The sequence below is a fragment of the Aphanomyces invadans genome, assembly GCF_000520115.1.
Source record: "Aphanomyces invadans strain NJM9701 unplaced genomic scaffold supercont1.2, whole genome shotgun sequence".
In the NCBI taxonomy this organism is placed as follows: domain Eukaryota; phylum Oomycota; class Saprolegniomycetes; order Saprolegniales; family Verrucalvaceae; genus Aphanomyces; species Aphanomyces invadans.
Window position 1 is genome coordinate 382,313 of NW_008580147.1, and position 27,340 is coordinate 409,652.

General features: G+C 54.6%; 10 protein-coding genes across 13 annotated transcripts; 4 read left to right on the forward strand and 6 right to left on the reverse strand.

Moving 5' to 3' along the window:
• The first annotated feature begins 21 nt into the window (after positions 1-21).
• On the forward strand, positions 22-6,291 carry H310_00957 (hypothetical protein). The gene is made up of 12 exons (XM_008863942.1): positions 22-260; positions 306-384; positions 439-539; positions 592-925; positions 973-1,689; positions 1,753-1,824; positions 1,891-2,105; positions 2,157-2,400; positions 2,449-3,220; positions 3,269-4,030; positions 4,080-4,423; positions 4,478-6,291. Exons 1-12 carry the CDS (start codon positions 33-35, stop codon positions 5,614-5,616), a joined length of 5,007 nt encoding a protein of 1,668 aa, XP_008862164.1. The 5' UTR covers positions 22-32; the 3' UTR covers positions 5,617-6,291.
• On the reverse strand, positions 5,769-6,254 carry H310_00958 (hypothetical protein; the record flags this gene model as incomplete). The annotated part of the gene is made up of 1 exon (XM_008863943.1): positions 5,769-6,254. One exon carries the CDS (start codon positions 6,252-6,254, stop codon positions 5,769-5,771), a length of 486 nt encoding a protein of 161 aa, XP_008862165.1.
• A 603-nt stretch (positions 6,292-6,894) lies between the features above and the next one.
• H310_00959 (hypothetical protein) lies at positions 6,895-8,199 on the forward strand (the record flags this gene model as incomplete). The annotated part of the gene is made up of 6 exons (XM_008863944.1): positions 6,895-7,149; positions 7,202-7,273; positions 7,326-7,397; positions 7,458-7,805; positions 7,871-7,942; positions 7,988-8,199. The coding sequence occupies exons 1-6, from the start codon at positions 6,921-6,923 to the stop codon at positions 8,197-8,199; spliced, it is 1,005 nt and encodes a 334-aa protein (XP_008862166.1). The 5' UTR covers positions 6,895-6,920.
• H310_00960 (hypothetical protein) lies at positions 7,840-9,858 on the reverse strand. Its single transcript, XM_008863945.1, has 4 exons — positions 9,142-9,858; positions 8,953-9,093; positions 8,812-8,883; positions 7,840-8,764 (listed from the first exon to the last, which is right to left on the reverse strand). The coding sequence occupies exons 1-4, from the start codon at positions 9,757-9,759 to the stop codon at positions 8,276-8,278; spliced, it is 1,320 nt and encodes a 439-aa protein (XP_008862167.1). The 5' UTR covers positions 9,760-9,858; the 3' UTR covers positions 7,840-8,275.
• Positions 9,859-10,335: 477 nt separating this feature from the next.
• On the forward strand, positions 10,336-11,087 carry H310_00961 (hypothetical protein). Its single transcript, XM_008863946.1, has one exon. It carries the CDS (start codon positions 10,424-10,426, stop codon positions 10,811-10,813), a length of 390 nt encoding a protein of 129 aa, XP_008862168.1. The 5' UTR covers positions 10,336-10,423; the 3' UTR covers positions 10,814-11,087.
• On the reverse strand, positions 10,842-14,451 carry H310_00962 (hypothetical protein; the record flags this gene model as incomplete). The annotated part of the gene is made up of 6 exons (XM_008863947.1): positions 10,842-11,082; positions 11,137-11,252; positions 11,303-11,387; positions 11,434-11,618; positions 11,668-11,893; positions 12,122-14,451. The coding sequence occupies 6 exons, from the start codon at positions 14,449-14,451 to the stop codon at positions 10,842-10,844; spliced, it is 3,183 nt and encodes a 1,060-aa protein (XP_008862169.1).
• A 145-nt stretch (positions 14,452-14,596) lies between these two features.
• Positions 14,597-16,061, reverse strand: H310_00963. 2 transcript variants are annotated; one of them, XM_008863948.1, is made up of 6 exons: positions 15,896-16,061; positions 15,780-15,820; positions 15,594-15,723; positions 15,453-15,535; positions 15,262-15,379; positions 14,597-15,200 (listed from the first exon to the last, which is right to left on the reverse strand). In XM_008863948.1, the coding sequence occupies exons 1-6, from the start codon at positions 16,037-16,039 to the stop codon at positions 14,841-14,843; spliced, it is 876 nt and encodes a 291-aa protein (XP_008862170.1). In that variant the 5' UTR covers positions 16,040-16,061; the 3' UTR covers positions 14,597-14,840. The 2 variants fall into 2 exon arrangements, with proteins under 2 accessions (XP_008862170.1, XP_008862171.1); XM_008863949.1 differs by lacking the exon at positions 15,896-16,061 and having other exon boundaries at positions 15,780-15,853.
• A 117-nt stretch (positions 16,062-16,178) lies between these two features.
• On the reverse strand, positions 16,179-19,419 carry H310_00964 (hypothetical protein). 3 transcript variants are annotated; one of them, XM_008863952.1, is made up of 4 exons: positions 18,555-19,419; positions 16,992-18,494; positions 16,543-16,945; positions 16,179-16,486 (listed from the first exon to the last, which is right to left on the reverse strand). In XM_008863952.1, the coding sequence occupies exons 1-4, from the start codon at positions 19,359-19,361 to the stop codon at positions 16,479-16,481; spliced, it is 2,721 nt and encodes a 906-aa protein (XP_008862174.1). In that variant the 5' UTR covers positions 19,362-19,419; the 3' UTR covers positions 16,179-16,478. The 3 variants fall into 3 exon arrangements, with proteins under 3 accessions (XP_008862174.1, XP_008862172.1, XP_008862173.1); XM_008863950.1 differs by having other exon boundaries at positions 16,179-16,491; XM_008863951.1 differs by having other exon boundaries at positions 16,179-16,945.
• Positions 19,420-19,667: 248 nt separating this feature from the next.
• On the forward strand, positions 19,668-21,772 carry H310_00965 (hypothetical protein). Its single transcript, XM_008863953.1, has 9 exons — positions 19,668-19,850; positions 19,906-20,008; positions 20,051-20,156; positions 20,201-20,642; positions 20,705-20,783; positions 20,840-20,959; positions 21,003-21,229; positions 21,290-21,425; positions 21,486-21,772. The coding sequence occupies exons 1-9, from the start codon at positions 19,711-19,713 to the stop codon at positions 21,525-21,527; spliced, it is 1,395 nt and encodes a 464-aa protein (XP_008862175.1). The 5' UTR covers positions 19,668-19,710; the 3' UTR covers positions 21,528-21,772.
• On the reverse strand, positions 21,520-24,101 carry H310_00966 (hypothetical protein). Its single transcript, XM_008863954.1, has 14 exons — positions 24,016-24,101; positions 23,925-23,963; positions 23,694-23,877; positions 23,577-23,638; positions 23,375-23,520; positions 23,183-23,319; positions 22,961-23,130; positions 22,764-22,903; positions 22,583-22,701; positions 22,424-22,521; positions 22,214-22,375; positions 21,943-22,164; positions 21,752-21,897; positions 21,520-21,687 (listed from the first exon to the last, which is right to left on the reverse strand). Exons 1-14 carry the CDS (start codon positions 24,067-24,069, stop codon positions 21,552-21,554), a joined length of 1,815 nt encoding a protein of 604 aa, XP_008862176.1. The 5' UTR covers positions 24,070-24,101; the 3' UTR covers positions 21,520-21,551.
• Between the last annotated feature and the right edge of the window lie 3,239 nt (positions 24,102-27,340).

The window sequence follows — 27,340 nt, forward strand, 5'->3', positions numbered from 1 at the left end:
GGAAACGTTTCATATTGGAAACAGCCACAACCATGAGCGGCGCGGCTGACGGCGGCGCCATCGCCGCGGTGGCAACGGTGGATTCACCGCTACCACTGACGAAAGCCGTGAAAGCTGCGTGGAAACGAGCGCTCAAGCAACTCAAGCTGAAAGACGTGGGCAAGAAGGTCGAGGGAATTCGATACTGCGCCGAAGACAGCCGGTTCTTCCGCGAAGGTGGAGGACTGCCCCTTCTCATGGCGTTCCTCACTCGCGTCAAGGTACTGCTCCACAATCCTGGCATTTCATCATGCGTGGATCGATAGCAACACGAGATCTTGTCCCAAGCGTTGGCCATGTTTTCCCACCTGGTGTCCGAGTCCGAGCCACTTTGCAAATTGAACGGCACGTCCTCTCTGCAGTCGTTCGCGAACGGACACTGACCTCGTTGACGTGTAGCCGTGTTCATTCTTGAGGAAGGACGATCACCCACGACGCCGTGGTTTGGTGGGGAATATTTTCTCGCGATTGGAAACATGACAGTTGACGAGGACATGAAGGTCAGGCTCACGGGATTTGCCGCCACTTCCTTCACACAGATTCATGTTATAGCTTACGGCCTTGCGGATCTTTATCAAGCTCGTCGAGTTCACATTGCAGTTACCGCCCGATCATGCACATCGAAGTGAGCTCGTGGCGAACATTTGCATGCGCGGCGACCCCTGCGTCCAACTCGCCGCGGCCATGACTTCGCCCAACGTGGACCTGCAGTATGCGTCGCTGCAGGCTCTGTTTGCGCTAGCTAGCGGCCATCCTGACACGGATGCGTTCATTCAAAGCCTGTACTCCACCGGCGCCACGGAAAAAATACTGTCGTATCTCATGCACGACGAGCCTCGATTCACCTTGCTCGCTTCAAAATATTTCGAGCACATCGCGCGATTCGGTACTGAAGCTCGGGGCACGTGCTGACAGCTTACGCGCGTGCCGTAGAATCTGGCCGAGCCAGCATTGTCCAAGTCAACGCCTTGGCTGGGTTGACCACCAAACTGCAAGCGCTTGCGACAAGCATTGCTGCGGATGGTCTAGACACTAATGCAGTCGAAGTCCTGTGCCAAAGCTTGGAGCTAACGGCTCTTACGACGACTCGATTGCTAGTGACGGCCACCGCACTCGAGAATCCCGACCAGATCCACGAAACAGCATGCCATCTCGCTCGTGCATTGTCGAGCCCAGTGGTAAAAGCCAAATGCCAAGCGTCATCGGCGCTTGTGATGCTGTCGTCGCTGGGCCGGCTTCTTGAGCGGAACGAAGACTGCCGCACGCGTGTCAAGGAGCTCCTGTTCTTACCGCATCTGGTGCACTACCTTGTTCTTGACGAAAACAGCAGCGCGCCAGCAGGAGACCAAGTCGACCAGCAAGAGCCGATGGACCCCAAAGCCAAACCTGCAAAGGGGGGCAAGCCAGCCAAAGAGTCTCCCAAGAAAGATAAAGAGGCGGCCCCGCCCCCCGTTGCAGCAGTCGCGTTGACAGATTCGGTCTCGGAGCTGCCTCCCGTCGATGCCCAGGCAACTGCAAGGGCGCAGGCTGCCAGATTGACCTTTTTGAACGTCCGCAATGCTGCGGAGAAGGTTTTGCACATTTGCGCGATGGTCGACGGCGGCGCGTCGGTCGATGGTCGAGTGTTTGGCAAGCCCGCCAGTGGGGGCGGTAAGTAAACTACCATCCCTGACGAAGCTAGCTTGCATGTGGAGCCCTCAGTTCACCAAGTAGAACCATGGATGCCGTACGAGACCTTTCATGCTGTATTTGCGTCGTCGGACTTCTCGACGGTACTCCGTGGAGGTAAGCATGCACCCCTCCCTTTCCCTGCAGAGCTCTGCATGACCAGAGTGCTCAAACACCATGTAGTTCGTTTTGCCGCGACCGTGTTGCGCCATCGAGAGAACGCACTGCGCATGGGGGTCGCAGGCACGACCAGCCTCCTCACCATTCTTGCCGATCAAGCGAAGGCTCAAGATGCCAACGATGGAGACACCACGAAACAAGCGGCGTTCACTGCGTTGGTGGCCAACATTGCGCAGTGTCTTGGGCACTTGACTGCTGCAAGCATCGACATTTGTGAGGTACAGAGTGCAAGCGGCTGTATTTGAGCTGCATCGTGACGACCATCGTAGCTGTGCGGCGACGATGCGCTGAGCCCGGTCAACACTCTTGTGGCGTACATGCTGCAGCACTCGAGCGACGGTGCTGTCGAAACCTTGACACCGCTCAACTTCGACTGGGGCGTTGTCGACACTTCCATTGTGGACCTCAGGGTCCCCATTCGAATGCATAAACCCCAAGTCCTGTGCGCTCAAGCACTCGCTGGATTTGTCCGTGGGGTTCTCGAGCTCGCAAGTACGCAGCCCAAAGCGGACGGTGAGCAAAGCGAATTGATTCCACTGCCTGACTCGACTCTCCAAACAGAAACGGTCGAGAAGGGAAAGCAGCCTCCCGCGAAAGACAAGAAGCAGAAGGACGCAGCGTTGCTGCCTGGGGAAAAAGTGGCTGTCCGCGTTGCTGCGTTCAGTTTGCAGTTGTTGCAACTCCTGGCTACCCTAACGGACTTTGACCTGCATGTGGAAATACTTCGCATTGTGCAAGCCGTGCCATCCTTGCCCAACGGCCGCAAGACGCTGCTTCGCCAAGCCCAAGAACAAATTGTACTCGAGCGCGTGCCACCCCCAGCCGACGTGGCTAGCGCTATCGAGGCGCTTCGACTGACCCCACCAGAGGGGATCGCCGTGGGTGCAGCTCCATTCGTACCGCCATGGACCGAGGCATTGCAGGCCTATGCGCGCCTCTTGGACCCCATCTTTCATGTGTTTCACCGGTTCGATTCCCCAGTTCCAGACATTCTGGCCGCCCTCAAGATCCTGCACGGGTTCCTCTTCGACGCCAAGTCCCCTCAAGATGACTACGATGCAGACTTGTTTGGAAACGTGGCTGTGGGAAATGGCGCCCTCGTCGTCCTCGCGTCGCTGGTCGACTTACCCCGCCTGCACGTTGCTCCTTCCGGACAAGTCGACGACGACGCGCTCGTTGAGCTACTCGGCATCGTGATCCACCACTTAATTCAGTGGGGCTCGACCAACCAAGCCGCCGTGTTGTCCAGGCTGGAAGCGTACATTGCAGAGGAAGAAGACACATCTGACGCGGCAGCGCAAGCGCTGACACGCACAAAATCTATCGCGTCCAGGTAATTGTACGTACGTTTTCCGCAGCGCTTTCACCCGGTTGTTTGAAGGTGGACGCAACTCTTGGCATTGCCGCACGACTTTGCCAGGTTTGGGTACGCTGGGATGCCGGCACTGCTGGTCGCGGTGGAGCTTGGCCACGACAAGATAACCAAGGCGCTGCTGCAAGCTGGTGTCCATGCAGAAGCGCTGGATCGCGAACGAAACTCGAGCCTCATGAAAGCGCTGGCCGTTGGCCACAGTTCCATCGTCGATGCCCTCATGGCGTCTGGCGCTGACGTTAACGCGTTGAATGGACGAGACCAGTCCGTGCTCAAGTTTTGCATCGTGTCGTCGTCGCAGATCCAATCCCAAGCCGTCGAAGCCGCCATGGCAACTTTGCGCAGTGCCGACTCATCTGACGTCGTCGCCACGCCGCGCACGCAACAGCGCAACGTGTTGGACGCGTCCATGGTGCTCGACAACATCAAGGCCGACACAAATGGTCTTGGTTATTTGCAGCGCTTGCTGGAGACAGGCAGCGACCCCAGCATCAGCGACGACGATGGGTCCTTTCCTCTGCATTGGGCCCTGTCCTCAGCTCACATTCGCACAACCGTTCGAGGGTGCCGCGTCTGCCTCCGCTTCGAGTCGACGCAAGTCGCTCCCGACGCGATTCTCAACCTCACGTCGCTCCTGCTCCAATACCACGCCCACGTAAACGTGTGCAACAAGCGAGGACAAACGCCGTTGCACGTCGCGATCTTGAACGGTCATGCACAAGCGGCGCTGCTTCTCCTGCAGCATGGGGCACACCCATTCATGACCGACGGGTAGGCGCTCGCTACTGGGACACTGACCGTTAGCAATTGAGTTTCGTAGGTTGGGCTGCTTACCTCTGCATTACCTGTGCGCAGGCGCGTGTGGCGCCGCCACCATCCAAGTGTTGGACGCAATATTAGCCCTAGCGCCAAAGTTTGCGGTCATGCCAACGGTGTACAGCGACCTACGAAAGGGTAAAACGGCAGCTGAGAAGACCTTGGTTGAACTCGATGCGATCCTCGACGCTGGGCTCGGATCCCTCGTTGCTCCACCGGCGTTGATGACTGCTCCTTCGCTGATAGCAGAGCTTTTCGTCCACCCGTCCAATTCCGGATTGTTTCCATTCCACTACGCATGTGGCGCTCGCGAGCCGGAACTCGATATGGCGTTCGACTCTAATGCCGGTGAGCAAACGAAGCGGCTTGCTTGATGCGACGAAGTCTCAAGGTCCCCTCTAGGCACGGCAGTCACTCGTGTGGACGTTCTGCACCACCTCGTCACCAAGTACGGCCTGAACATGGCCACACTGACAAGTTACCGCTTCAATGCGATGCACTTCGCAGCCAAGAACGACTTCGACGGGTCCAACGGTGCCGTGATTGGATTCCTGTTGGAGAGTCAAGTGCCCCTGAATGCCGTCCACGAACCGAAGGAGGTCGATGTGCCGAAAATACTCAAACCCCACTCGACAGTCATGTTCACCCCCCGCGAGTCCAAGGAGCCACCCATGCAAGCGTACATTTCGAGTTACTGCCACTTGCACGAGTACCATTTGGTGACCGCAAGCGGACGCCACGTGAGCCACGTCCCGAGAAGAGACCTCGTTCCCCCAAAAGATATCCTTGCTCTGTCCGGCGAGTTTGCGCTGTCTCCGCTGCACTACGCTGTCCTGCATAGCGACAATGCAACGTGGCAGCTGCTGCACGCTGGCGCTGATCTTGCGCCGGACGGCAGTGACGTTCCGCTTCTCTCGTTGGCGTGTGCGGCCCAGCGAGGCGTGGACGTCATCGAGTACCTCGCGCCACGACTTGCCCCACGTCAAGCCAACATTCGTGTCGAGTTGGCGCCTACCATGCATGGCACGGCACTGCACTTTGCCGTCGGCCATGGTAACGTTGCCGTTGCCAAGGTCCTTCTGGACGCAGACGACACCACTCTCAAAGTCAAGCGGTCACGAGATGGGTACACGCCGCTGCACGTGGCATGTGCGCTGGGACTGAAAGAGATGGTGGTGTTTCTCGCGTCGAAAGGTGCTCTTTCAACCGTCGCGCTTTGCCAGGACTCGCCACTGCACATCCTTCTCGACGCTCAACGACTAGATATCTTGGAGAGCCTCGCGAAAGCGCAATACTTGGCAGAGTCCCAGTTGGCTTGGCTTGGTGCACATGCCAACTTGGACAACTTGTCCGTGCCCGACTGGCTGCGACCATACACCCCCACAGCGGTGATTCAAGCCAGCGTTGCTGACATGGACGTCACGACTGAGATCAACCAAGGCCAGGATCTGCTCGAGAAAGGCCAGGACGACGAGAGCCCCGTTGTCGAGGATGAGCGCGTCGAATCGATGGTTGTCCAACCGGAAATCGTTGTTGACTGATGTTCATCGCTGGCTCATCACCACGATCGCAACAGCCCCCCTCGAACAGTGAACGGGTTCGATAGCAATGGCAGATTGCTCCCCCACGACTGTAGTTGTCTCATTATTGCACATAAATAGCTCCATGTCCGATCGACGACGCACTACATTCGCTACGCCATATCGACGCGATTCACGCCGGTGTACTTTTTGTCGCGCTTGTGGCCACCAACCTCCTGGCCTTTGGTCCGATGTTGGTCGGAGAGCCGCACCTTTCGGCCACTGTGGAAGCTCATGGACGGAGTCGTGATGAGTTTCATGGATGGAGATGCCATGGATTTAATGGACGGAGATGGGGTCAGGGTCGGCTGCGGCGACCGGAGATTGTTGTTGCCCACGCTTTCGGTCAGCGCGCGCACCATGGCGGTCAGGTTGAATTGGAACACAGGTTTATAGTCGTACATGCCTTCGACATACGCATCGGCACAAGACGACTGCGTTGCGCTGGACGAGTCCGACCCGTTCGTGGACGAACGCTGCCGACGGCCTCGGCGCGTCGAATTCGCGCCGATGCTGCTGGTTTGGCGATGGAAGTGATTGGAGCTATCAGGAGCATGAACCGCCATGGTGTGCATCGACAAGTCGCCTCCGACGTTCATGCTGGTGGCTCGAGTGCTGCCAGTGTTTGGGGCAAATGGAAAATGAGAATACTTGCTTCGTCAAGCGTGTGTTGCAGCTGTTGGGCCTCTACCTGGTCTCGCCAACTGGAAACTACTGCTGGCACTTGAGAAATATGCGGGCCACGGTCGGAGACGATACATCGTGGTGTGCCGTCAACCACAGGGGTCGCCCCCTTGGGGGCCAACTTTGTTGGAATATGCGAAATATTGAAAGCACCACACATGGTGGCGGGGGCAATCCACAAGGCGCATACCAGATGAAACATGCGCAGGAACGTCTGGATCCCCCATCGTACACCCCTAGCCCCAACCCAGACGAGTTCCAGCGGAAATGGAACTGCAGTCGTGGGTGTCGATAAACGACGTGGCATCGGCCGATCCCCCCATGTTGCCCACTCGACGTATCCCACTGATCATTCCATGTCATGGAGTGATTGCTTCAAAGGGACAAGACGATTTCATGGACTGCGACCCCGACTGGATCGCACAAAGGTGAAGAGGCTAAACAAAGCCTGTCGAACCCACGTGGAGCGGCCCGCTCCACATGGACGTGGTGTCCACCAATCCATTCAAGGAAGGTAACTGCCATTCGTTTCATCTGTAACTGCCGCGTCAACCTGCCTTTCAAAACACGTTGGGGCCAAGATGGGCCAAACTGTGAGCGGTCCCAGCATTCCTGATGCCGAGAGCCGAGTGTTGCGCGATCTGTTTTCGGCCCTGCGTGGCAAATCCAATCCGCTGCGCGCAGCGCGGTCGTCGTTGCCCATGCAAGCCAACTACCCCCCGTTCAACGATGGCAAGGAGAGCTGGACGGGGATCAAGGTCGAGATGGGGCACGTTGTGAGCATTGAGCTGTCCAATTGTCACTTGATAGGTTCTCCCTCGAGTGATCAACTCTAGCAACGTCTCAATTGAACCTGCTGTAGGCGAGCTGCCAGCAGCAATCGGCCAGCTCACGTACCTCCGCGTCTTGAATCTGTCGTCAAACGATATTCGCGGTACTGGCACATATCCATTCACATGGATGACACGAGGTTCCTCGGTGCGCAGGGCGAATCCCCCCGAGTTTGGGCAAACTCCGTCGTTTGGCTGTTTTGGACTTGAGTTGCAACCACTTTGGAGGTATCCGAAGGACGCATGCACGCGCACCATCGTCTGAGCTCGCGACTGCGCACTCGATAGGACCAATACCAGCAGAAATCGCCAACTGTACCCATCTCCAGCACCTCTCGTTGCAGCAGAATGCATTGTCTGGTACGGGGGGGGCGGGCTCGAAGCATCCGAGCGAGACAGTCGGACCTCACTCTGCCTCAGGCCCACTGCCCGCAGCCCTCGGTCAACTGTCCCAACTCAAGACGCTCTCCCTCGAGTACAACTCGCTCAGCGGTTCCCTTCCTTCGACGATCACCCAGCTTTCTCAATTGGAACGACTCAACGTCCGGTCCAACTGCTTCACTGGCACCATTCCAAGCGACATTGGCCGGCTGACGCAGCTAAAGTTTTTATCGCTACGCAACAATGCATTTGAAGGTATATACGCAGCTGGTGTTTGTCGTGGAATTCATGCGCATGCGTCGTCGCCATCCTCCGACCAGGGCACATCCCACCGAGCCTCGGCGATTGCGTCGACATCACATTTCTCAACCTTTCGTCCAACAAGTTGGCAGGTGCTGGTTGTTTCAGCGTCACAAAGCTCAGCCTCTGTCTGCCAGGAACGGTCCCCGATACCTTCGTCCGACTCACAGCTCTCACTCATCTGTACTTGTTTGGCAACGCAGCCGATTTCATCCAGACTCTGCCGCCGTCCATGCGATCGATCCTCCACCGCCAAGAGGTGGAATACCTAAAGCAAACGCAGTCTCGCCGAGCGGGCTTACCAGCGCCGCACGTTTCAGCCCCCGCTCCTTTGTCGATGGCTTCGTAGCCCCGTCGGGACACGACGCACGTGATTGAATTGAAATGATGTTCACTCTACGTTTGTCCTCTACCGCATTGCGAGTCTAGTGCGCCACATTGGACATTGTTCGCCGAGTCGTTGTCGCTACTGCCCGCGGTAGACGTCGGTTGCGTGGCGTGGCCTTTTCGCCGCTGTTACCTCGACGGGGGCGCAGCGATCGCGTCTGTCTATCGTGGACTTTCTCGACGTCATCATCTTGTTTCACTACGTCGTTGGTGCCGTCATCGCACATGGCAACATCCATGTGGCTGCTGCTGCTGCGGTGGTGCCCGTGCAAGTGCATCGTGTGGGCGGTGTGAAACGTTCGCGGTCCATCCAGGTCGTCGTTGTCGTCAGGACGCTCGATCCATTCGATACACGGGTAGATGAGCAGCGCATCGAAGATCCAAACCATCGAGAATCGGTGGCCGATCTTCACGTCGTTCGCAATACGATGGTACGAACTCCACACGGTCACGGTGAAGTACAGCGCGAGGACCACGTCCAGCGTGTAGTGCATGCGCACCCATACAATTGCGACCAGGCCGAATATCTACACGACGAAATTCAATGCGGATGTAGAACGCAAACGAAACGAACCGTAACGAGCCACACCGACACCTTGATGTAGTTGATCGAACCTGGCACCCACTTGTAATACGTGTGCCATGTCTAAGAGCCCACAGATGGACGAGATTGCTTGATTGGACGTGGTAGGTGGCCAAAACGGCACGGACTTACCATAGCGCATAACACCATGAGCATGCTGTGACCGCTGAAAACCATGTCCCCGCACGTGACTTCTCCGATCGGCACCAGCAACTTGAGACTGCGTACCAACACTGCTCGCATTGTAATGTCTTCCCAGCCATGTGCGCCGCTCTATCGAGACACGTCGCCTTCATACTTGATCGTGCGCTGCCGCCATACCTCGAGGTTGCCGAGAGGTGTCATTTGGCGGCACTTCTCCGCGCTATCTGGCAAGCTCGTGCAAATGACAGTGACAGATCGCATGATGCAAAGAGATCCATAGATGATAAAGAAGCGCTGGATGATCTTCCATCGCAAGGGATGGATCACAGCGAATATGGTTGTTGACGCGATGAGGGCACCCATAACCACGTCCGGCACCTTGTGGGCTTCGTGGTGATATACTTTGTCGTAGACTGTCACGTCTTTCCAGAGAGGAAGGATGTCGTGGCCAAGGTCGGGCAGCGGCAGGAGATTCTTGGGGTTCCGAAACCACGCCAGCGAATTGCTATAGCACATGCAAAATGTCGCGAGTTCAAAATACACAAGGCTAGCAGCCGTGCGTCGAATGTTGTGCGACGTCGTCTGTGTGAACAGCACGAGCGGAATGACGCCGATGACGAAAGTCCAAAGGAACCGGTTGAGGAGTCCCTTTTGGCCTTCGAATACCATGCCGACAGTCACCCCATGAAGCCAGAGCAACATGCCCATCCCGATGACGACAGCCCAGTTCCATCGAGGGACGTTTAGTGAGCGGCGAACATGGTCCATCGAGCCGAGCTTTCGTATGTTCTCCATCGATGTCTCGCCGCCTGTGGCCGATGGAACAACGGTGTCGAAAGGTGGTGCTGTGGCGATGGAAATTCAATCGAAAGTTTCACACTATTTCACGTCGGCCGGAGAAATCACGCTTGTTTACTGTATGCTGTCAAGTGTTTGACCCTTCACATCCGGATCCGGTTGACAACGTGAAGATTCGACACCTCGACGGTTGAGATGGTCGGGATGCTCGACGCGGATGTGCTCTAACTTGCACCGTGAAGTATTGATAGACAACACGGTAGGGCCTTAGGTGCAGTGAGACCTCTTGATTCTGGCGAACGTGGTTCCCTCAACTACTTTTGTGCTCCAGGCGTGATGGTCAAGTGAACCATCCAGACTACAGACGAAGGCTCACGCAGACAATCCCAAGAAACGAAGCATCTCAACCTCTTGACGGGTAATACTGTAGTGGCACGGTTCGATTAGGCACGATGACTGCGCCAAAGCTGGCGGGTGAAGCCCAGCGCCGTGGCGCGACTGTGTTCTCTCGCCTTGAGCACATTTTGTGAGGAAAAGCTGGATTGGCTAAAAACTTGTGCTTATTGGCCAATAGAAAGATCGTTTTTGGTTACTGTAACGCCGAAGGCGGAACAATTCCAGAGTGAGAAGGATCGGAACTTGGCCAAGATCTCTGTGGCCGATGGTGGAGCTCACGTACTTCCCTGCGCTGCTGCGAAATATGCACTGGGGAATCAAGGAAAGGAATGAAAAAGAAATGCACCTGCGAGAACCTCTGTTGTGCGAGTGGCCCACCGACGACAATAGCGAGTCCGATGGCGAAGGGGTGCGCGAACACTTGGCGTACAAAAAGCACGTGGTGGTGACAGTCGAGCCCAAACTCACGCGATCTGAGCGACTGCTGCGATCTGGGTGGTCCTTATCTGCTTTCTCCAGACAGCATCACATGAACACCGTACCCAACGTCGAGACCACCCAGGACATTGTGAACAAGGCCCTGGCCCAGCTGGCCGGGATCACCGTTGCCGCCGTCACCCTCCTCTTGCTTGCATTGTATCGGCAAGCCGCGTGAATATAGCCCATAATTAGCTCCCGTTAGGTCAATTTGTGTGTTCCTCGACAGTGGCCGCCTTTCCAAGTGGTCGCTGCTCCATCTGCAACTGACACGACGCTGTGAGAGGGCATTTGTCGCATTTCGGCCTGACTGCAGTGCACGTGAGCTGGCCAAATCCAATCATCATCTTGGACATATTCCGCCAGAGGTGCCTGGGTACCCATTCCTCGAGATCGCGGCGAGTAGTTTCGGAGTTTGTGGTGCTGTTCGTTCGAAGTCTCGTCCATCTAAGACCACCCATGCGTCAATACTTTGATGATTTTCACGCGAGTCGAGCGCACCCGAGACGTTTGGCAATGCGCTGGACATGAGTGTCGACAATGATGCCGTCCACGATACCCCACGCGACCAAGAGCGTCAGCCGTGCGACTTTCGGCCCAATGCCAGGCAGATTGGTCTAGAGATCCAGGCTCGAGTCGTCAAAACATTGATTGAGGAGTCCCGCACCAGCTCGGTCAAGGACGAAGGGACATCGTCCTCATATTTCGCGTGCAGCATGTCAACGATTATCTTGATATGCGCAGCCTTTTTTCTAAACGATGCGTTTAGCGTGCAGATATCGATATTGCATCTCGTACGTGTAAAAGCCCACTGGGGCCAAGAGATCGGCCAGTTTGTCCAGCGGCAACTTCTGTAGCGACGAAATGGAGAGCCCGCCATCCGGTTTTGTTGCATTGTGCAGGCGACGCATGGCTGCAGCGGTGATCTCATCTTTGGTTTGAGTGCTCAGCATCGCGCCGAGCAAGGCATGTAGTCGTTGACTCTGCATGGAGCCTACATCAACCCATCGCAGGAAGTGTATTGTCGAGTACCTTTGGTGGAGCACGAGAATCCACGACTTGATCTGTGCCGAACTTGTCCACAGGTGCCGAACCATCTTGACGAAATTCGCGAAGCTGATGCAGCGCTGCCAACCGAGAGTCCACGGAGAGAGAGTAGTCTAGAATTGCGCGTCCCCCTGTATCGAGCCGCGGTCGTTTGACTTTAGTCGTGATGATGTCAGGAGTAACATGCACGGGCGGGTCATGTGGAGTAACGCTGTCATTATCCCGCGAGAGAAGCAAGGAGCTGCCGAGAGCGAACCGTGCAAATGGATTGCTCTCACCGAGCGTGGCTGAATCACTTGAGTCCTTCAATGACCTCATTCTTGGCAAGCCAGCAAAGTTTGCAAAGCCGCAAAAAATTTCAATAATTTTTCATGGGATATCTTCTTTCAATGGAATTTTCAAGTTGACATGTCATGTTGTACACGGCTCTTCAACATACGACGGCGGCCCTGCCGGAGGCAGCAGCACTCCAGGCGACTCTGTCAAGAACATTACGTGGTAGTTGCCGGTCTCGCTGGGCTTGCCCTCTCTCCACGGCGAAAATCCGTCCTTGACGGATGTGAACGACCTCACAGTCTCGTGGAGTTGCAGCGGGAACTGCCCTACCACCAACACATATTTTCCTTTGGGCAAGTGCAAGTCCAGGTACGGGTCACGGCTGCTACGACTCGTGGGAGGCCGCACGCCGGGCGGCTTGTCGTCCGAGGATGCAACAAGTTTTTCCGTGTCCAGCAATCGCAGTCCTCCTTGCGTAGAATCTTCAAACACGAACGCGACGGCATCGATGAACGACCGACCGCAGATGCCTGCGTCGTCGTACCCGTTCGCCATCGGTGTTCCATCGTCGAATATTTGATACGACACGATCTCAATGGCAATATGTGCTGTCTCGACGACTTCGAACGGCACTTGATCAAGAGAGACGCTGCCATTCCTCTGGTGAATGGTTCCGTCCACCATGTATTGAAGCGTCAATGGCGGGCGGGCGTGGTACGGACATTTGGACGGGAAGCGCAATGGGTGGCGTTCTTGGTCAAGGGCGCCAGTTGAGCATGCACTGGGCAGACTCGAGTTGGGCGACACAAACGACGTGATGCTGTCCGCATCCATGTTTGTTCGAAGCGTGAGGGTGTAATGGCCATAGGAAGCAGTCGGAAGGCCGCATTCGAAGAGCACACCAGCGGCGTACGCTGGTCGGCCCTGACGAAACGCTACCACGGCAGCGCGCGCGTCGACGTCCGAGGTGTCGGTGGTGCCAACGACGATGTAGTATGTCCCTGGAAAGATGTACAGATTGGTAAATGCGTCGAAGTCACTGATGGAGCCATCGGCACGGCCATTTCCCCGCACGCTCATGTCATTGTTGGCCACAATCGCGCCCGTCGTTCCGTCCACCACAAACACGTTGGAGGCAAAGTACGAGGCGTCGCAATTGCCGTCCACGTCCTTGAAGGCCTGCCACCGATTGCTTCCTCCAGGGGGAGGGAACGACCCAACGGTCTCAAAGGACTGAATGTCGACCGCAATAGCTCCGTCCGTCGCAACGACTAGCATGTACACGTCCAAGGAGATCCCGCGCGCGGACGCAAACAGCGTGCCTCGGGAGGTTTCGTATGGGATGATCGGGTCGATAGGAGCTGCAGACGCAACGGAACAACTCGGCAATGCGTTCTGTCTTGCGAGGTCTTGGATGATCCACGGTGCCGGAATGCCACCATTAAAACTCGCACCGACCCCGACGGCACATCCTCCACATGAATGGATTCCCACGACGCCATTCGTTGTCGTCGAAATGATCGGCGCGCCAGACGACCCCGGCGACGTATTGAGTTTGTACCCCAACATGCCGTCCAGGCCACAGTCCGCGCTCGCATACGTGGACGTGTGCAGGAGACCAAACAGTCCACCCGCTGCCTTGATCGCCACAACCATGCCACCTCCGAGCGGGTGCTGTGGGATGTACACCGGACTGCCGATGACAAAGGAGGCTTGGAGGCGGAGAAAGTTGCCGGCCGAGTAGTTTGTCGCTGTATTGAGCTGCACCAGCGCATAGTCAAACTCGTGCGAGCCCGCGATGAACGTAGCCCCAACGACAACTTTGCCGGTGGAGCATGCCCCTCCCCTTGCGCAGTTTTCATTGCATCGGCCGAATGCTTGGACGTCAAATATGGTGGCTGCGGCGTCGGCGGCAGATCCGATGCAGTGTGCGTTGGTCAAGACGTGGTTTTCACAACCGACCAACCATCCAGTACACCATCGCGACCCAATCGCGGAATTCACAAGTAGCCGAACGATGGCTTTCGCACCGCGCCAGTACGGACTCGTCGGCCGTTGATCGCACGCAGGGGACGCCGCGGTGTTGATCGAGTCACACGATGACTCTTTTGTCGGAGGGGTTGCAGCATACCGGTACTCGATGATGTCGAAGCCGTAGTTGCAGTTGGAGTTGGTCGATCCGAACGAGATGAGCTCGAGAACGACGTGCGACGAAAACACGGGCGTGGTGAGGAGGCCATCGCGGTACTGACCTCGATACGTGTACGTGGAAGGGGCGGCGGTAGGCGACGCCGTTGGAACACGGATGCGCAGGAAGTCGTTGGGCGGGAGATGCAGCGACGAAATGTTGAACGAAATAAACTCGGCGGCAGTGTCGTCAACTGGGAACGACAACACGATCGTCGGGGCTGTGGCCACGGGAAACACATACGGGAACGTGCCGTTGCAGCCCACGCGGAGAGGAAACGGCCGCGTTGCCAGCACCGGCTGCATGGGGAACGCATAGGATGCACAACATGCTGCCTGAAGAAGGATCCACCCCACCCAGCAACATATGCGGCCATGGATGGATGCGCCCATGGCGAGCACCACAAAATGGCGCTCGAAGCGAGCAATGCACGATAAAAGAAAAAACCGACGTAACCGTCGATCGCCGTGAATCTCGTCCTGAAGCCAGCGAGCATGGAACGATTCCCCGACTCGCCGCGCGCATGACTGCCCACTGTATACACTCGCACCTCCGCGGGGAAGCCACGATGAAGCTGCATTTGGCTCGCCACCGGTCGACTGAACGAAGCATCGAGATGAAAGCACGTGGCACTGCTCAGCTAATCTGTGCAGGAAATACAATTGGACAGAGTGTGATGGCCCGAGCCAGACGTCTATTGTTTGGGGAGCTTTTTCGCATACGCCTGGTAGATTTGGTTGAGGAAGGCAGGATCTTCAAGACACTGCACAAACGCTTCCTTGAATTCGTCCTTGGTGAGTTGCTTCGCTCGAGGGGGCGTGCGATCGCGCTGCTTCTTTTGTCGTTGGGGCGGTTGCTGTGCGTTGCTGGTGGCCACGTGAAGCTGAGTTTGCGCTGCATCGGCCAACGTAGCGTCGTCGGTCGTAGTCGACTGCGAAATCATGCCCAGAATGGCGACTCCGGCAGCGATCCCTTCGGCCTTGCTGTAGACGACAGTGGACGCCTTCTTCTTTGGCGATCGAATAGGTCCATGACACGACCCTGCTGCTGCTACCTGTAAACAGAGCAGCTCATGTCGTTGACAATCTATGCATAAACCTGGTATCTGACCACACCTGCTTCGCTTCGGTTTGCGCGTCGTGGGCAGGCTGGGGTTGGGGAGGTTGAGCCTTTTGCTTGTGCTTGGGAGAGGGTTTAGCTGCAGCGGGAGCACCCTTCAACGAGACAAGCACACTATAGAGCGACAGGCATGACATTCCTCCTCTGATTCTAGCGCATCGGGATGATAAAATGAGCTTTCGCGTACCGTTCGAGCAATTTCAGAGTCTTTTGGCGATCTTCCTCGGGGAAGAACCAGATTCCGTAAATCTTGAAGGTGTTGGGTGCCGACTACGACGAAAAGTGAAGGGCCATCAGCGGCATGCAGTGTTGCGGCCATGGAACGTACTGGGTCGACGCATCGAAGGATAAGGAAGTCGTCGATGTTGTCCACGTTCAATTGTGCATCGATTGAAATCGTCAAGTTCGAAGTACTCAGTCGATTGTTGACGAACATTTGAAACCGAGGAGCCGAATACCTGCGCATGCACGCATGAGCATGACCAGAGGATAGTGTCAGAGAAATATCTCCCACCTCTTGACGATGAAAAGACTGCCTTCCACTTCCTTTCGCTTCTACGCATTGACAGGATGAGCATCTATTGCCCCAGTCACCCCATCTCAACTCGCACTAGAATACGCTCTTCATACCCAAGACTGCTCCGTCTGATCAAACTCGTACACGACGACATGGCTTGCAGTGCCAACGATGTCGTTGATCTGATTGTCTTGGCGCTGGAGGACTTGCAAATTCAGCGCATCGTTCTGCGACGTGTCCACGGGAAGTGTCGCCATGGTATTGACAGCGGAAGGGAATTTGTGCGGTCCATTCGGTGTGGATGACCAAAATTTATAAATTATGAGAGACTTCATTATGCAGAAGAAATTGCAAACCCCTTACTACAGAAGTTGTGCAGCTGCGAAAGACGTTATATCCCCTATTATAAAATATTTAAATTCACAGGTTATCATATGTATCCCACCCAATCAGTGCGAAGTTGACGATGGGCCGCTTCCCCAAACATACTTGAGCAGCGACGTGGCGCTGGACGACAGAGAACTGGTCACGGTGTGCACAGCCCCGCCGATACTCTCGACCCCGACCTTCATGGAACTCACTCCTTTGCTCACAGTCTTCTCACTGGCGTGGGCATGCACAAAGTCGCTAAGCGTAAGCCCAATCTTCTCGTTGAGTTTGCCTTCCATTCGCAACATGATCGCTGTCGCGGCTTCTTCATCTGTCTGGCCTACGCGGTCGCTTACTTGTCACTCACGGCCATGGCGACCGTCAACTCTACCTGGCAAGAACCGCTCAACAACAAACGCGTCGAGGTCGGCTTGGGTGTAGTTGACGCCAAAGTCGGTCACTTCAGGGATTGCATCCACGACCAATCGCAGCATGATGAGGAACAGCGACACGTGTCGGCGCAGACAATTGAACGCGACAACACAGAGCGCCTTGAACGCTTCAACTTGCATCGGTCCACCCAACGCTTCCAGCATATAGTTGTCGAGGCGCATCGGGGGCTGCAGAGGCTTGGGGTCCTTGCCCAAGATAAAGCCGTAGTCAATGTGAAATAAATTCCCCTCCTGTGTCAGCATCACGTTCTCGGCATGTCGGTCGCCAACGCCAAGCAGAAACGTGATCACCGTGTATGCCGCCAGGGACTCTCGGAAGGACGTCGAGATGTCGCTCAAGGTCTACGTGTGCATCGCCATCAACTCAAGTCCACACTTGACATCGTACCCTGTGGCCGTTGTAGTGGTGCAAAAAGCGCATGATCGTACCATGTTCGCGGATGATCGAGTACAATGTGTGCGCGTTTTCGACGATCTCGATCAGCCCGTCGTAGCTGGACGTGGGAATCACCCGATACGTCACGAGCGCAATGTTGAATTGCTTCGTCTCCGCTTTCAAGATCGAGTACATGACATGGATGATGTTTTGCACGCACGCGTCCTTGCGCAAATCGTCGCGCTTGTACATCAGGCGGTACACAGGCGGGCGCCGCACCTGCTGTTTAGACGGCGAAGTGGAACGGGTGGCCGACTGGGTTCCGGATGCCCTGGCTTCCGTCGTGTCTGTTTTACTTTGGTGCAGCACGCCAGTGCACGTGAGGATCACAGGAGCTTCCGCACTTCGCATGACTTTGATCGATGCAAAATCGATCCCCCGTGCTTTCACCAGTGGGTCCACGGGCAATCGCAGGAGCGGCGTATCCGGGCCAAAGATTTGTGTTTTGCGCAAGGCCGCAGCCAAGAGCTGCCCGACGACGGCGTTGTCGGCACGATGTGGAAGATTCCAAAGCAGATCCAGGAACTCTTGGCCAAGGAGCAAGTCTTGACTCCACGATGCGTAGGTGTCACATGATGCGGACGACGAAGACGCCAGCGTGAGGAGCAACTTTTGCCGGAAGCCGTCAAACTTGCGTCGAAATCGCCGATCTTCAGCCAGCACACTCGAGCCCCAGTACAGATCGGAGCAGAACCGAATGTCTCGCTTCGCCTGCGCGACGATGGCAGCGCCGAGATCGGACACGTTCGTCTCGGAGCCCAAGGCATGCAACACCACCGGCAGAAAACTAAGCCACTCGTCGTCAGTCGCTTTTTGAGTCAGCGCCTCGACACACAAGTTTCTCAACGTGACGTTTTGCATCGTGTCACTGGAGAGAATCTCAAGGGCATCCACGCACTCCATTTCGTGCCGACACAGACGACTGCACATGGTCATCATGCAGTTGTGCGTACGCGGTGCGACGATGAGTCGCAGGATATCTTGTGAAGTTTCATCGGAGTCGCCGTCGTGAAACGACACAGCCTTGACGAGCTGGAGCAGCCACTTGGAGTGGCCGGCCAGGAACCGCCGATTGCGCAGCAGGAGCTGCCTCTCTTTGGTTGACAGCGGATGCGACGGAAGGTAGTACTGAATCTGGCGAAATGTCGACAGGCACATGATGCTCGCACGATGCCACTTGCGACACACCTGGCCCAACACTCGCAACGTCTCGATGTCCCATTCGCACAGCTCAAACACTTGGACTGTGTTGTAGTGCTGGCGGCGCTGCTGCAACGCGGACGCGCAATCGTCACAAACGCGTTGGAGGACCGTCCCTGGCGGAATCCGAGGAGGTTGCTTGACCTTGACGCCCGATGCGGCGCCGGGCGTGAACTTGGTCACGACGCCGCGGGACTCGAGGACGGTCATCGACCGGAGAAACTTTTCCCGCTCGAATTCCACTGAATCGTTGAGCTGGATGCAGAAAAAAATATGAGTGCATCATGCCGTGGAAGGTGGCACACGTTGCCTCACCTCGGTCCGGCTCAGCGTCGACGACGACATCGAGTTGAATTCGGAGAAGTCGTTTGCACTCGACGAAAGAGACGGTGTCGCTGTGTTGTAGTTCCACACATAGTACCCGAGACTCCCGATCACGTGGGACGTCGTATCGACCAGCACGCTGCTGTACGTGTGATTCGATCCGTTCTTGATCGCGTGCGACACGGGAGTCGACTCGTAGTCGCCGGGAATGACTAGGCGCTGGTTCGAGCATGCATTGCAGAAGATGCGTCCGCACGCACGGCAGTGGTGTTTGCGAATGATGAGGGTAAACTGGACGTGGCACTTGAAACACGCGTACACGGCATCGTCTTGAACCCACGACGAGAGTCGCCTGGGCTGGACAAAACGATACACGTCATCACCGGGGAGCGAGATGTCTCCTTGCGACCACTCGTTGTCGTCCTCGTGCTCCTTTGCGCGTAGCTCTTGTTGTTCTGCCTCAAGCTCGTCAACGTCTTCCGAATTGTACGCGAACGGGTTGCGCTTGGTTCGGCCATGTGGACGATCGGCGGAAAAGTCGTTGGACGTGGTCTCGTTCAGAGTCGACAGCGTGTGTGACGGAGGACGTGTAAAGTTAAGGCGCTTCTTGCTGTGATTCCTGTGTTTGCTTTTCGTTTCAAGCACCTGCGAGTAGGACAAGTCGACGACGGTCGATGGTCGATGTCGAATGTCTTGCACTGCTGGGACTGGGTCTCGGCCATAACCTGTCACGTGCAGCTGAATATCAAGATCATCCAAAGAAAGCTGCTCTCCATGGTCGTCAAAGGAATCCTCCATCGAGGAGACGCCGATGGATTCGGACGTTCGCCGACGTGTTTGGCCTGTTGTTGTCGAGGCAGGTACTTTTATCCGGAAAATGACCTTCATTCTCGTTTCGTAACCGGAGAAACGGAAGATATGATGCGGCTTGGGGCATCAAGACAAGCTGTGCCCGAAGTCGACGACACCACCCTTGTCGACAGGCAGCGGGATGCCTCAAGCAATGGACGCCACGTCATTGCAAGCATGACGCACTAGGATCGTGGAGAGCTTCACCTCACGAACCTCATCGGACGAGCACGACCGTTGGGATGGCTGAGGGAACGAATCTAGAGTGTTGGTCGTGGGCTGGTTGGAATCTGCTGCAATGGTGTCGGCGGCGCGGGCATCGAAGCTGGTGTATGTGGTCGCAGGAGAAGCATCTGGGGACGCAATTGGAGGGAAGCTCATTCGAGCGTTGCAGAGACGCCATGGAGATGGTCCATTCCAGTTCCGTGGGGTCGGCGGGTAGGCATATTCTTCGTGTCCAGTGGTGAGGGTGATGATGCCGTGGCACTTGTAGACCACAAATGACGGCCGCGGGGAACTTCTCGTCGTTGTTTCCAATGCAAGAGCTGTCTGTGATGGGCCTTGTAGAGGTATTGCCGAGGGTGCTAGCAATTAAGGTGACTGGGAGGTCATTGCATCTGCCACTGACAGTTTCTCAGCGGCGTCATCGTCACGTTGTCGAGGACATCAAGACGAGTCAACCTGACGCGATCGTGACCATTGATTCCAAGGGCTTTTGCTTCCGTGTGCTCAAGACATTGCAATGTACGTGCGAATGCGGTCAGCTTGATGATCCAAGTCCCACCTAGCCGAGCGCAACTCCACGGGTCGCTGTCCAGCCATTGTGCATTACGTTGCTCCATCCATTTGGGCCTTCAAGCACAAATATCGCAAAGCAGCATCCACTGCATCGTCCCTTCGACAGTTTATGGACCACATGCTCGTGCTCCTTCCCTTTGAAGGACCCCTCTTCAACCAAGGTCACGCTGCCGCGCCGTGGACAACTTTCGTCGGCCATCCTTCTGTCGAGGCATTTCTAGACTCCCACAACCTTTTCCGGCAACACAAACTGACTGCATCGAAGGCACACACTGCCATATCCGCCCGGTTTGGGGCTAGAGAGTGGCTCCCTGAACGACCTGGCGACACGGTCTTGGCTGCCCAAGCTGCGATATTCCACCAGGCGAGGCTATCCGGCCGACAAAACTCTCTTGAACGTGGAGAATTTGTGATTGCTGCGTTGGTTGGCAGGTAGCGCACTCGAATGAAGTGAAAGGTTGCGTCTTACATGGCGCTCATCCCGGCGATGGTAGCCGAGAGAACGAAGTCCGGCGCACGATTGGCCTTGTCAAAGCCGCCGTGGCATCGTTTGCCCACGACAAGAATGTCCAAGTACGTTCGGCAGCACCCCTCAAGGGGTCTCATGTTTGGTCCGAACGACTGGCTAGGTCCACGTCGTATTTCCAACAATCCCATCGATCGCTTCGCTTCTTCATCAAAGTTTGCACGGGTGGGCAATTCCGCACACGATCAGCGTTCAAGTTGAAGCCAAGACGAGCGTGCTGCAGGTCGACACGAACCACTCTTCGCACGGTTTGACGCAAAGAGTAGACGAGCAACGTGGCCCTGGCAGTGTCTGGAACGGTCGTGATCGAGTCGCTCCTGGCAGGCACACCGACGATCGTTATCTACCGAGCTAACTGGTTCACGGAAATGATTGCCACTGCACTCGCACGAGTGAAATTTGTGACGCTGCCCAACATTTTGGTCGAACAGGAGATCGTCCCCGAGCTGATTTTTTCAAAGTGTACTCGGGCTAATATCGCCAACGCACTCACGTGAGTACACAGCATCGTGTTCCTCCATGATCATGCCATGACGGTGTGTTGTGGATGCAGCAACGCATTCAAGGCAGGGACGATCCCCGATCCATCCAACGACGTCCTCGTGAGTGCAGCGTTGAGTCAGCTCGTCCCATGGACTGTTGACAAGTCGTCGGTGACGCCCTGCCGAGGAAGTGACTTGGCCGCGGCGGTACCGTGCCAGCTACTATTGACGATGGCACATGTGCGCCTCATGGGCATCCTGTTGTAGGTCGTCGTTCACGAAATGAACAAGAAAGCCCAAATGACTTGACTGCACAATCCACGTTGCATGCGGTTAAGTGGCTTGAACGGCAGGTGATCGAGTCAGAATCGCCACTGCCGCGACGACGAGCACCAACGCTACGACAAGCAGGATCTCGACGAGCACCCAGAACGAGTACTTTTCATCACGGTTGTCGTCGTCTTCATCGCTAGATGGACCACATCCATAACACACAAGAGATGGCATGGAGCATGAAGCAAGCAATCGTTTACCTGTCCTCGTCTGGGGACGGCCTCGCTTCGTCGATATCCTTGTTTCTCGACGAAAATCGCACCGTGTGCTCGTACTCGACTCGGATCAAGCCCCACATGCTTCGTCGACACACTTCCGCGGACGCCAAGATTGGATCCAGGTAAATCTGAAGCGACATCATCATGCGCACCAACGAGCAGCGTGTTCGCACCTGGACGTTGCTGGGAAATGGACCATACCCTTGAGGCGGTATCAAAGTCAACGTCCAGCCAAACCGCAAGAACAAGTCGACCGCCATCGCCACATAATACGTCCATGTTGGGTACAACCGTCGCGGTCGCAAGCCACGCGCACCCCCGAGACCCCAATCCATGTAGATATCCCACCCGTACTGGTACATGGTCGTGATGCAGCAGGCGGCCAAATACCACCACTGCCACGACAGACGTCAGCCACGATATCACGACTCTTTGCACACGTGCCTGGTACATTGTCATGTGATCGTCGGGGTGCTTCAAGCGAGGGTGAAACACGGCAAAGAGCACGACCGATTGCGCGCATGCGTATTTCATCGCGTTGGGGATGTATGGGAACCGAGAGTGGGTGTCCCTGTACTTGCGAATATTTTGACAGAACCGCCACCACTAGACAAGAGCAGGTCGATATAGGTCCGTCAACGTAACGCGGGCAACCAGAGGAAGCGCCGACAGCAGCGGCACGACGATCCAGTGAAACGTTGTACTCTGCGAACAAATGTCGTGGCCGGTCGGATTCATTTCGACAAATGCGCCTAATGACGACACCGTGCGATTCGATACGACTTGAGGTCGATGTCCGTCGAAACAATGCACCTGAAAAGTAGTAGCAGCTGGACCACGCCAAGTCGACAAACACACGAACGAGGCTCGTAAAGACATCCCCGACGTACGCCTCCCGGAACCGCACGATGGACCATGGCGCGGCCACGACTCTAGTGGTATGGAGGAAGACTTGTCAACCTGCAAGACTGCGCGGCGACGTCGATGAAGTTACCGCCACATGGTCATTAGCAACGACCGACGCTGCTTCAGCGGGTACACTAGCTTGACGAGAAGCACGACGTACAGGAGAAACGGAATGATATATGGTGGTACAAGGCGCGGAATATCGCCGCGGACGGCTTTGTAGTAAACCTAGTGCCGCAACTGCAGTCAGAGCGACGGCGAAGTTGTGGAGACTCTGGAACGTACGAGTAAGTTGACGAGGTACGCAATCGTGATGGAGACAGCGTGTCGAACGAGCGAAACGAACTGGACGGACTTGGTCGCTTTCCACTCGAATATCGCGAGGAACGGAATGCTGTACCAATTGAACACGTACACTTGGACGCACCAGCACCACAAGAGCAAAATGAGCACGCCTAATTGCGTCATCACGTCAAAAGGCACCCAACGCTCTCAAGACGATCGAACCGATAGCGCGGTACACGGCCATGACGGAAGACTCCCACAAGTTGTGGTTCTTGGAGTCGTCAATGACGCTGTCCCAGACCACCCAGATGAACAGCACGACCATCATCCCGACATGCATGCCAAAGTAGAGCCCAGACCTATCAGTTGGACGATAGAGTTCGATGAAACTGAGAGTGAACGGCAAGTGCGCACCACACGGCGATGTCTTCGCTCTGGGGATACAAGTCGTGCTTCATTGTGCGTGTATTGCCGTTGTAGAACCGGTGCAGCATGCGAAGTTCGAGTATGTCCAGCAGCCGAATGATCGCGTCGGCAGATGGGAGCGTCGTGGTCGACTTCTGATGTAAATGAAAGTCGCTCAATTCCCTAGACGTCGTCGCTCCCTGGCACGTACTTCGTCGTCGATGGTGGACGAAGTGGGCGACGCTCTGAGTAACTGGAGCTTTCGCTGGAGATCTGGTCAACATTGTCAAGGGATAACAGCTGCGAATAGCATGAACAACGCGTCTACCTGCAGTTGCTTCGACGTGTTCATTCTTGAGCCACAGCAAACGCCGGTGTAGCTCCAACCAGCTCAACTTGGCTCGTCGAAGGGTGAGCAAGTCCCATGCGTCATGGTGTGCATCAAACATCCGCTCGTATTGCGAAAGCAAGGTGCTTTGATCGCGCAGCTGGTCGGTGAAAAACTCACACACCTATATCGTTCCATCATCCCTCTGTGTGACGTGTCGCCAAAGTGTACCCTCCGCACAGCGTTCCGAAGTTCCCGTATGTCGTCTTCCTGCACAAAGCACGTATCGATGTCTCCTTTTAGTTACACGTATGGTTCGTACTTGTTCCCAGTCGGCAAGAAGCTTGAGCTCTTGCTCGTCGTCATGCGTTGGCATTCCCACCGATCTTTCCGTCGTCCCAAGCGAGCTAATCCCACGTCGCCTTTTATTAGTGTTAATTTGCCGAAAATAGTGAATGTACGAAATGAAATGTACTACTAGTAACAGAGGTCGACACGTACGAGGGTCCAAAATCCCATAGTTCAATCAAATCTGGATCAATTTTACTGAAACTTTGTATGTCGCCATGCAAAGCTTGAAAGGGCGACCCCTGCAAACAGATACCTCTGAATTTAAGTAGTTTACGAGAAATCGAGGTCCAAGATCTAGAGTGTTAGTCATTTTGCATTGTCAAATTCGAATACCTCTTACAATTTTTTAGCAGCACTATCCAAACAGCACAAAATTTCAGGGTCGACGTGGAATATCGTTATACAGGACAACCTCTAGGAATCCATCCACAACAATAGAGACCAGTTGCCAATTTGCCATGATCCAGTCCGAGTTTGATGTCATCGCAGATTTCGTCAAGAAGCAGCGACCACGTGCCTTGACAAAAGAGGAGAGACTTGACATTCTCCGGCTCCATGCGTACTTTCGCTTCTCGGGTGTGCAGTATGTCCAGACTCACATCGCTCGTCTGCTGGGCTGGAGTGAAAAGGTTGTCAAACAGGTTTGGTCCGACTACGTTGCCGAAAAGAGTGTTGTTGTTGCTTCTGTGCCGTACAACCATGGCCCACGTGCGACCCGAGTACCGCATGTCCAGTGTGTAGTGGCTCTTGTGCAGCAGTTTGTTCGACAGCGCCGCGAAACACGCACCCGTACTGTTGGTCGTGACGTTTTGGGTCTGCTTTATGAGCGTGGGTATGTGGATTTTGACATGAAAAACCAGACAGACTACAACGCATGCTTGCGCTCTGTTCAACGCTTTTTGGTTCACTATGGTTACGAGCGTGGAAAAAGACATGGTGTGTCATTTTACAAATTGTCGCCAAAAAATGTTCTGGCTCGGGACGTTTATGTTCAAACAATGGTGGGCCTATTGGCAAAAGCCGCGGCAAATTTGTGTATTTGGATGAGTCGTATATTTATCATCACAATTCTCGGCACAAAGAATCGCTTTATGATCCAAACGACGAGCAGGACCTTCAGGTCAAAGCGTCCAACAAAGGTTGCCGATTTTGCTTTATTGCAGCAATTGCGGATATTGGTGGCACCGACTCCAAATTGTTGGCATAGGATATTTCTGAACGTGGAAAACGACTGGGAAAAAAGAAACAAAAGACTACCACGGCATGTTTAATCACACCTATTTTGTCGAGTGGTTTGCCAAACTACTGGTGGAGTTGGACGACTACAAAATTTTTGGCGCCACAATTATTCTCGACAACGCCAAGTATCACAGTATCACAAAGGTCTCCCACTTGGAACTCCTAAGTCAAACTGGAAAAAAGTATACCTTTTTGCGGCTTGTAAATCGTATGGTTTACCATGCAATGACGATTGCCTAAAGACTGTGCTTTGGGCTACTCTGGCAAAGCATATTGAGGAAACTGTGGTTCCTGAAATTTTGTCAATGGCACAGACCAAGGGTCACACGGTGTTGTACACACCACCCCATCACTCCGACTTGCAGCCAATCGAGTTGTTATGGGCTATTGTAAAGGGTGAAGTTGGTCGTCAATACACTACTCACACGAAGTTGGCGGATGTCCTCGTTCGACTACAGCGTGCATTAAAACATGTGACTTATACTGGCATTCGTGAGTGCATGAAGAAGACTAAAGAGCAATTGCATGCATTGCATGCCCATATACATGATGTGGACATTGCTGTGGACACCACAGACTCCTCTGACGAAGACTCCTCTGGGAGTTCAAGCCATGGCTCCTCAAGCGAATCGGAAGCTTAGCCTTGCGACTACCTCTATGCCTTGATATTCTTGATAATACATGTTTACTGCTCATCCTGACAGAATATATTGCTGGAGCGTCGTATGTTTTCTTAGAGATTATAGTATTATCCGTTGGCCCCTCGTACATGTCGACCTCTGTAACTTCGGTCCATTAAGCAATTACTACTGTAGTTACTCATTTTGTTCCTTTATATAATTTGAACAAGGGGAAATTTGATACATTTCGCGAATCAAATTTATGACGATATGATGAACCAGCCGTCTTTTTCGATTGTATTCATTTGACATGTGCCCACATTTTTTTTCTGCCAGTCCAAGTTGTGCATGCCACTGCATCTGTTGTAGTCGGATTGCCTTTCAATCAAGCGCGATCGTTTTGTGCGTTGACGTGGGTATGCATGAAGCATCGTAGAATAGAGATAAAAACCACTTTGATGACTTCGATGACAATCACGTCATGACGGACGAACGCGCAGTGGACGATAGTCTTAATTGCTTTCGTTGCTCAAATACAACGGCCGGCGGAGGCAACGAGAGCTGAAACCACTGTCGGACGAGTTCGATGGTACCATAAAACGATTTGGCGGCGAGCATGGTCGCCGTGGTCAGTCCCTGATCACGTCCAACAGTGGTCGTCAAGTCTCGCGACCTTATGCACACAAGTCGATGGACGAAGTGTCAACGTTGCACAGGGAGTCGGCAATACTTAGCAATTCAGGTCGACTTGAGCACGGTAGTATATTATAGTACCTGTTTTTAAAATGATGCGGTACATTTATTCAAATGTACAGGTTTAATCGGTTACTTTGGTGATCGCCTTACTAGGTGGTGGGATGAGAATGCGATGCGTGAGATCACAAGGTGAAAACAAAATGCACTCCGCATAAATACACACGGTTAGCTGGTGTAAAATCCAGTCGAATTAGCTGAGGGCATGTACACATACGTGTCGCACAATGAATCACCCCATCATCAATCACAGAGAATTGGACTTCTTGACACCTATCTCTCTACACGTTTGTCGTATCATTCCGCCAATGTACGCGTTGTTGAGCCACATCGGCGTGAAATATTTGATCCACAAATCAAATATCGCCTTAAGGCCACGTCATACATAATCTGCCCATTCTGCATGTTACATGAGCCTTGCGCAAGTGAAAGCTAATGGAAGCCACATCGCTCTAGCGCTGCCTAATGCAGAATTTCTAGAAAGCGAACATTCTCGTAGTCTAGCTTAACCTCGGCTTAATCAATCACTTTCCAATTTACACTCAATTGGTTACGAGCCCAAGTAACCTCCGCTGCCTCCGCGTCTGCCCTCACTCGTGCCGCCTTCCCCGCCGCCGCCGCCGAAGCCCAGCAAAACCGGGTCAAGAACCTCGAAACCCCGAAACCCCCAAACCCCGCACTTAG

Coding starts and splice junctions, on each gene's coding strand:
- H310_00957 (XM_008863942.1), top strand. CDS start 33: ATGAGCGGCGCGGCTGACGGCGGCGCCATCGCCGCGGTGGCAACGGTG. Junction 1,690..1,752: donor CAAGCCCGCCAGTGGGGGCG/GTAAGTAAACTA, acceptor TTCACCAAGTAG/AACCATGGATGCCGTACGAG. Junction 2,401..2,448: donor TACGCAGCCCAAAGCGGACG/GTGAGCAAAGCG, acceptor CTCTCCAAACAG/AAACGGTCGAGAAGGGAAAG.
- H310_00960 (XM_008863945.1), bottom strand. CDS start 9,759: ATGGAGAACATACGAAAGCTCGGCTCGATGGACCATGTTCGCCGCTCA. Junction 9,094..9,141: donor CACCTCTCGGCAACCTCGAG/GTATGGCGGCAG, acceptor GTGTCTCGATAG/AGCGGCGCACATGGCTGGGA. Junction 8,765..8,811: donor TGTCGGTGTGGCTCGTTACG/GTTCGTTTCGTT, acceptor TTCGTCGTGTAG/ATATTCGGCCTGGTCGCAAT.
- H310_00961 (XM_008863946.1), top strand. CDS start 10,424: ATGGTGGAGCTCACGTACTTCCCTGCGCTGCTGCGAAATATGCACTGG.
- H310_00963 (XM_008863948.1), bottom strand. CDS start 16,039: ATGGCGACACTTCCCGTGGACACGTCGCAGAACGATGCGCTGAATTTG. Junction 15,821..15,895: donor ATCAGACGGAGCAGTCTTGG/GTATGAAGAGCG, acceptor GTCAATGCGTAG/AAGCGAAAGGAAGTGGAAGG. Junction 15,724..15,779: donor AGTCTTTTCATCGTCAAGAG/GTGGGAGATATT, acceptor GTGCATGCGCAG/GTATTCGGCTCCTCGGTTTC.
- H310_00964 (XM_008863950.1), bottom strand. CDS start 19,361: ATGGAGGATTCCTTTGACGACCATGGAGAGCAGCTTTCTTTGGATGAT. Junction 16,946..16,991: donor ACCACTACAACGGCCACAGG/GTACGATGTCAA, acceptor ATGCACACGTAG/ACCTTGAGCGACATCTCGAC. Junction 16,492..16,542: donor TGTTGAGCGGTTCTTGCCAG/GTAGAGTTGACG, acceptor GCGACCGCGTAG/GCCAGACAGATGAAGAAGCC.
- H310_00965 (XM_008863953.1), top strand. CDS start 19,711: ATGGTGTCGGCGGCGCGGGCATCGAAGCTGGTGTATGTGGTCGCAGGA. Junction 20,009..20,050: donor CGAGGGTGCTAGCAATTAAG/GTGACTGGGAGG, acceptor ACAGTTTCTCAG/CGGCGTCATCGTCACGTTGT. Junction 20,157..20,200: donor TGTGCTCAAGACATTGCAAT/GTACGTGCGAAT, acceptor AGTCCCACCTAG/CCGAGCGCAACTCCACGGGT.
- H310_00966 (XM_008863954.1), bottom strand. CDS start 24,069: ATGCCAACGCATGACGACGAGCAAGAGCTCAAGCTTCTTGCCGACTGG. Junction 23,639..23,693: donor ACACGTCGAAGCAACTGCAG/GTAGACGCGTTG, acceptor AATGTTGACCAG/ATCTCCAGCGAAAGCTCCAG. Junction 22,904..22,960: donor CGTACCTCGTCAACTTACTC/GTACGTTCCAGA, acceptor TTGCGGCACTAG/GTTTACTACAAAGCCGTCCG.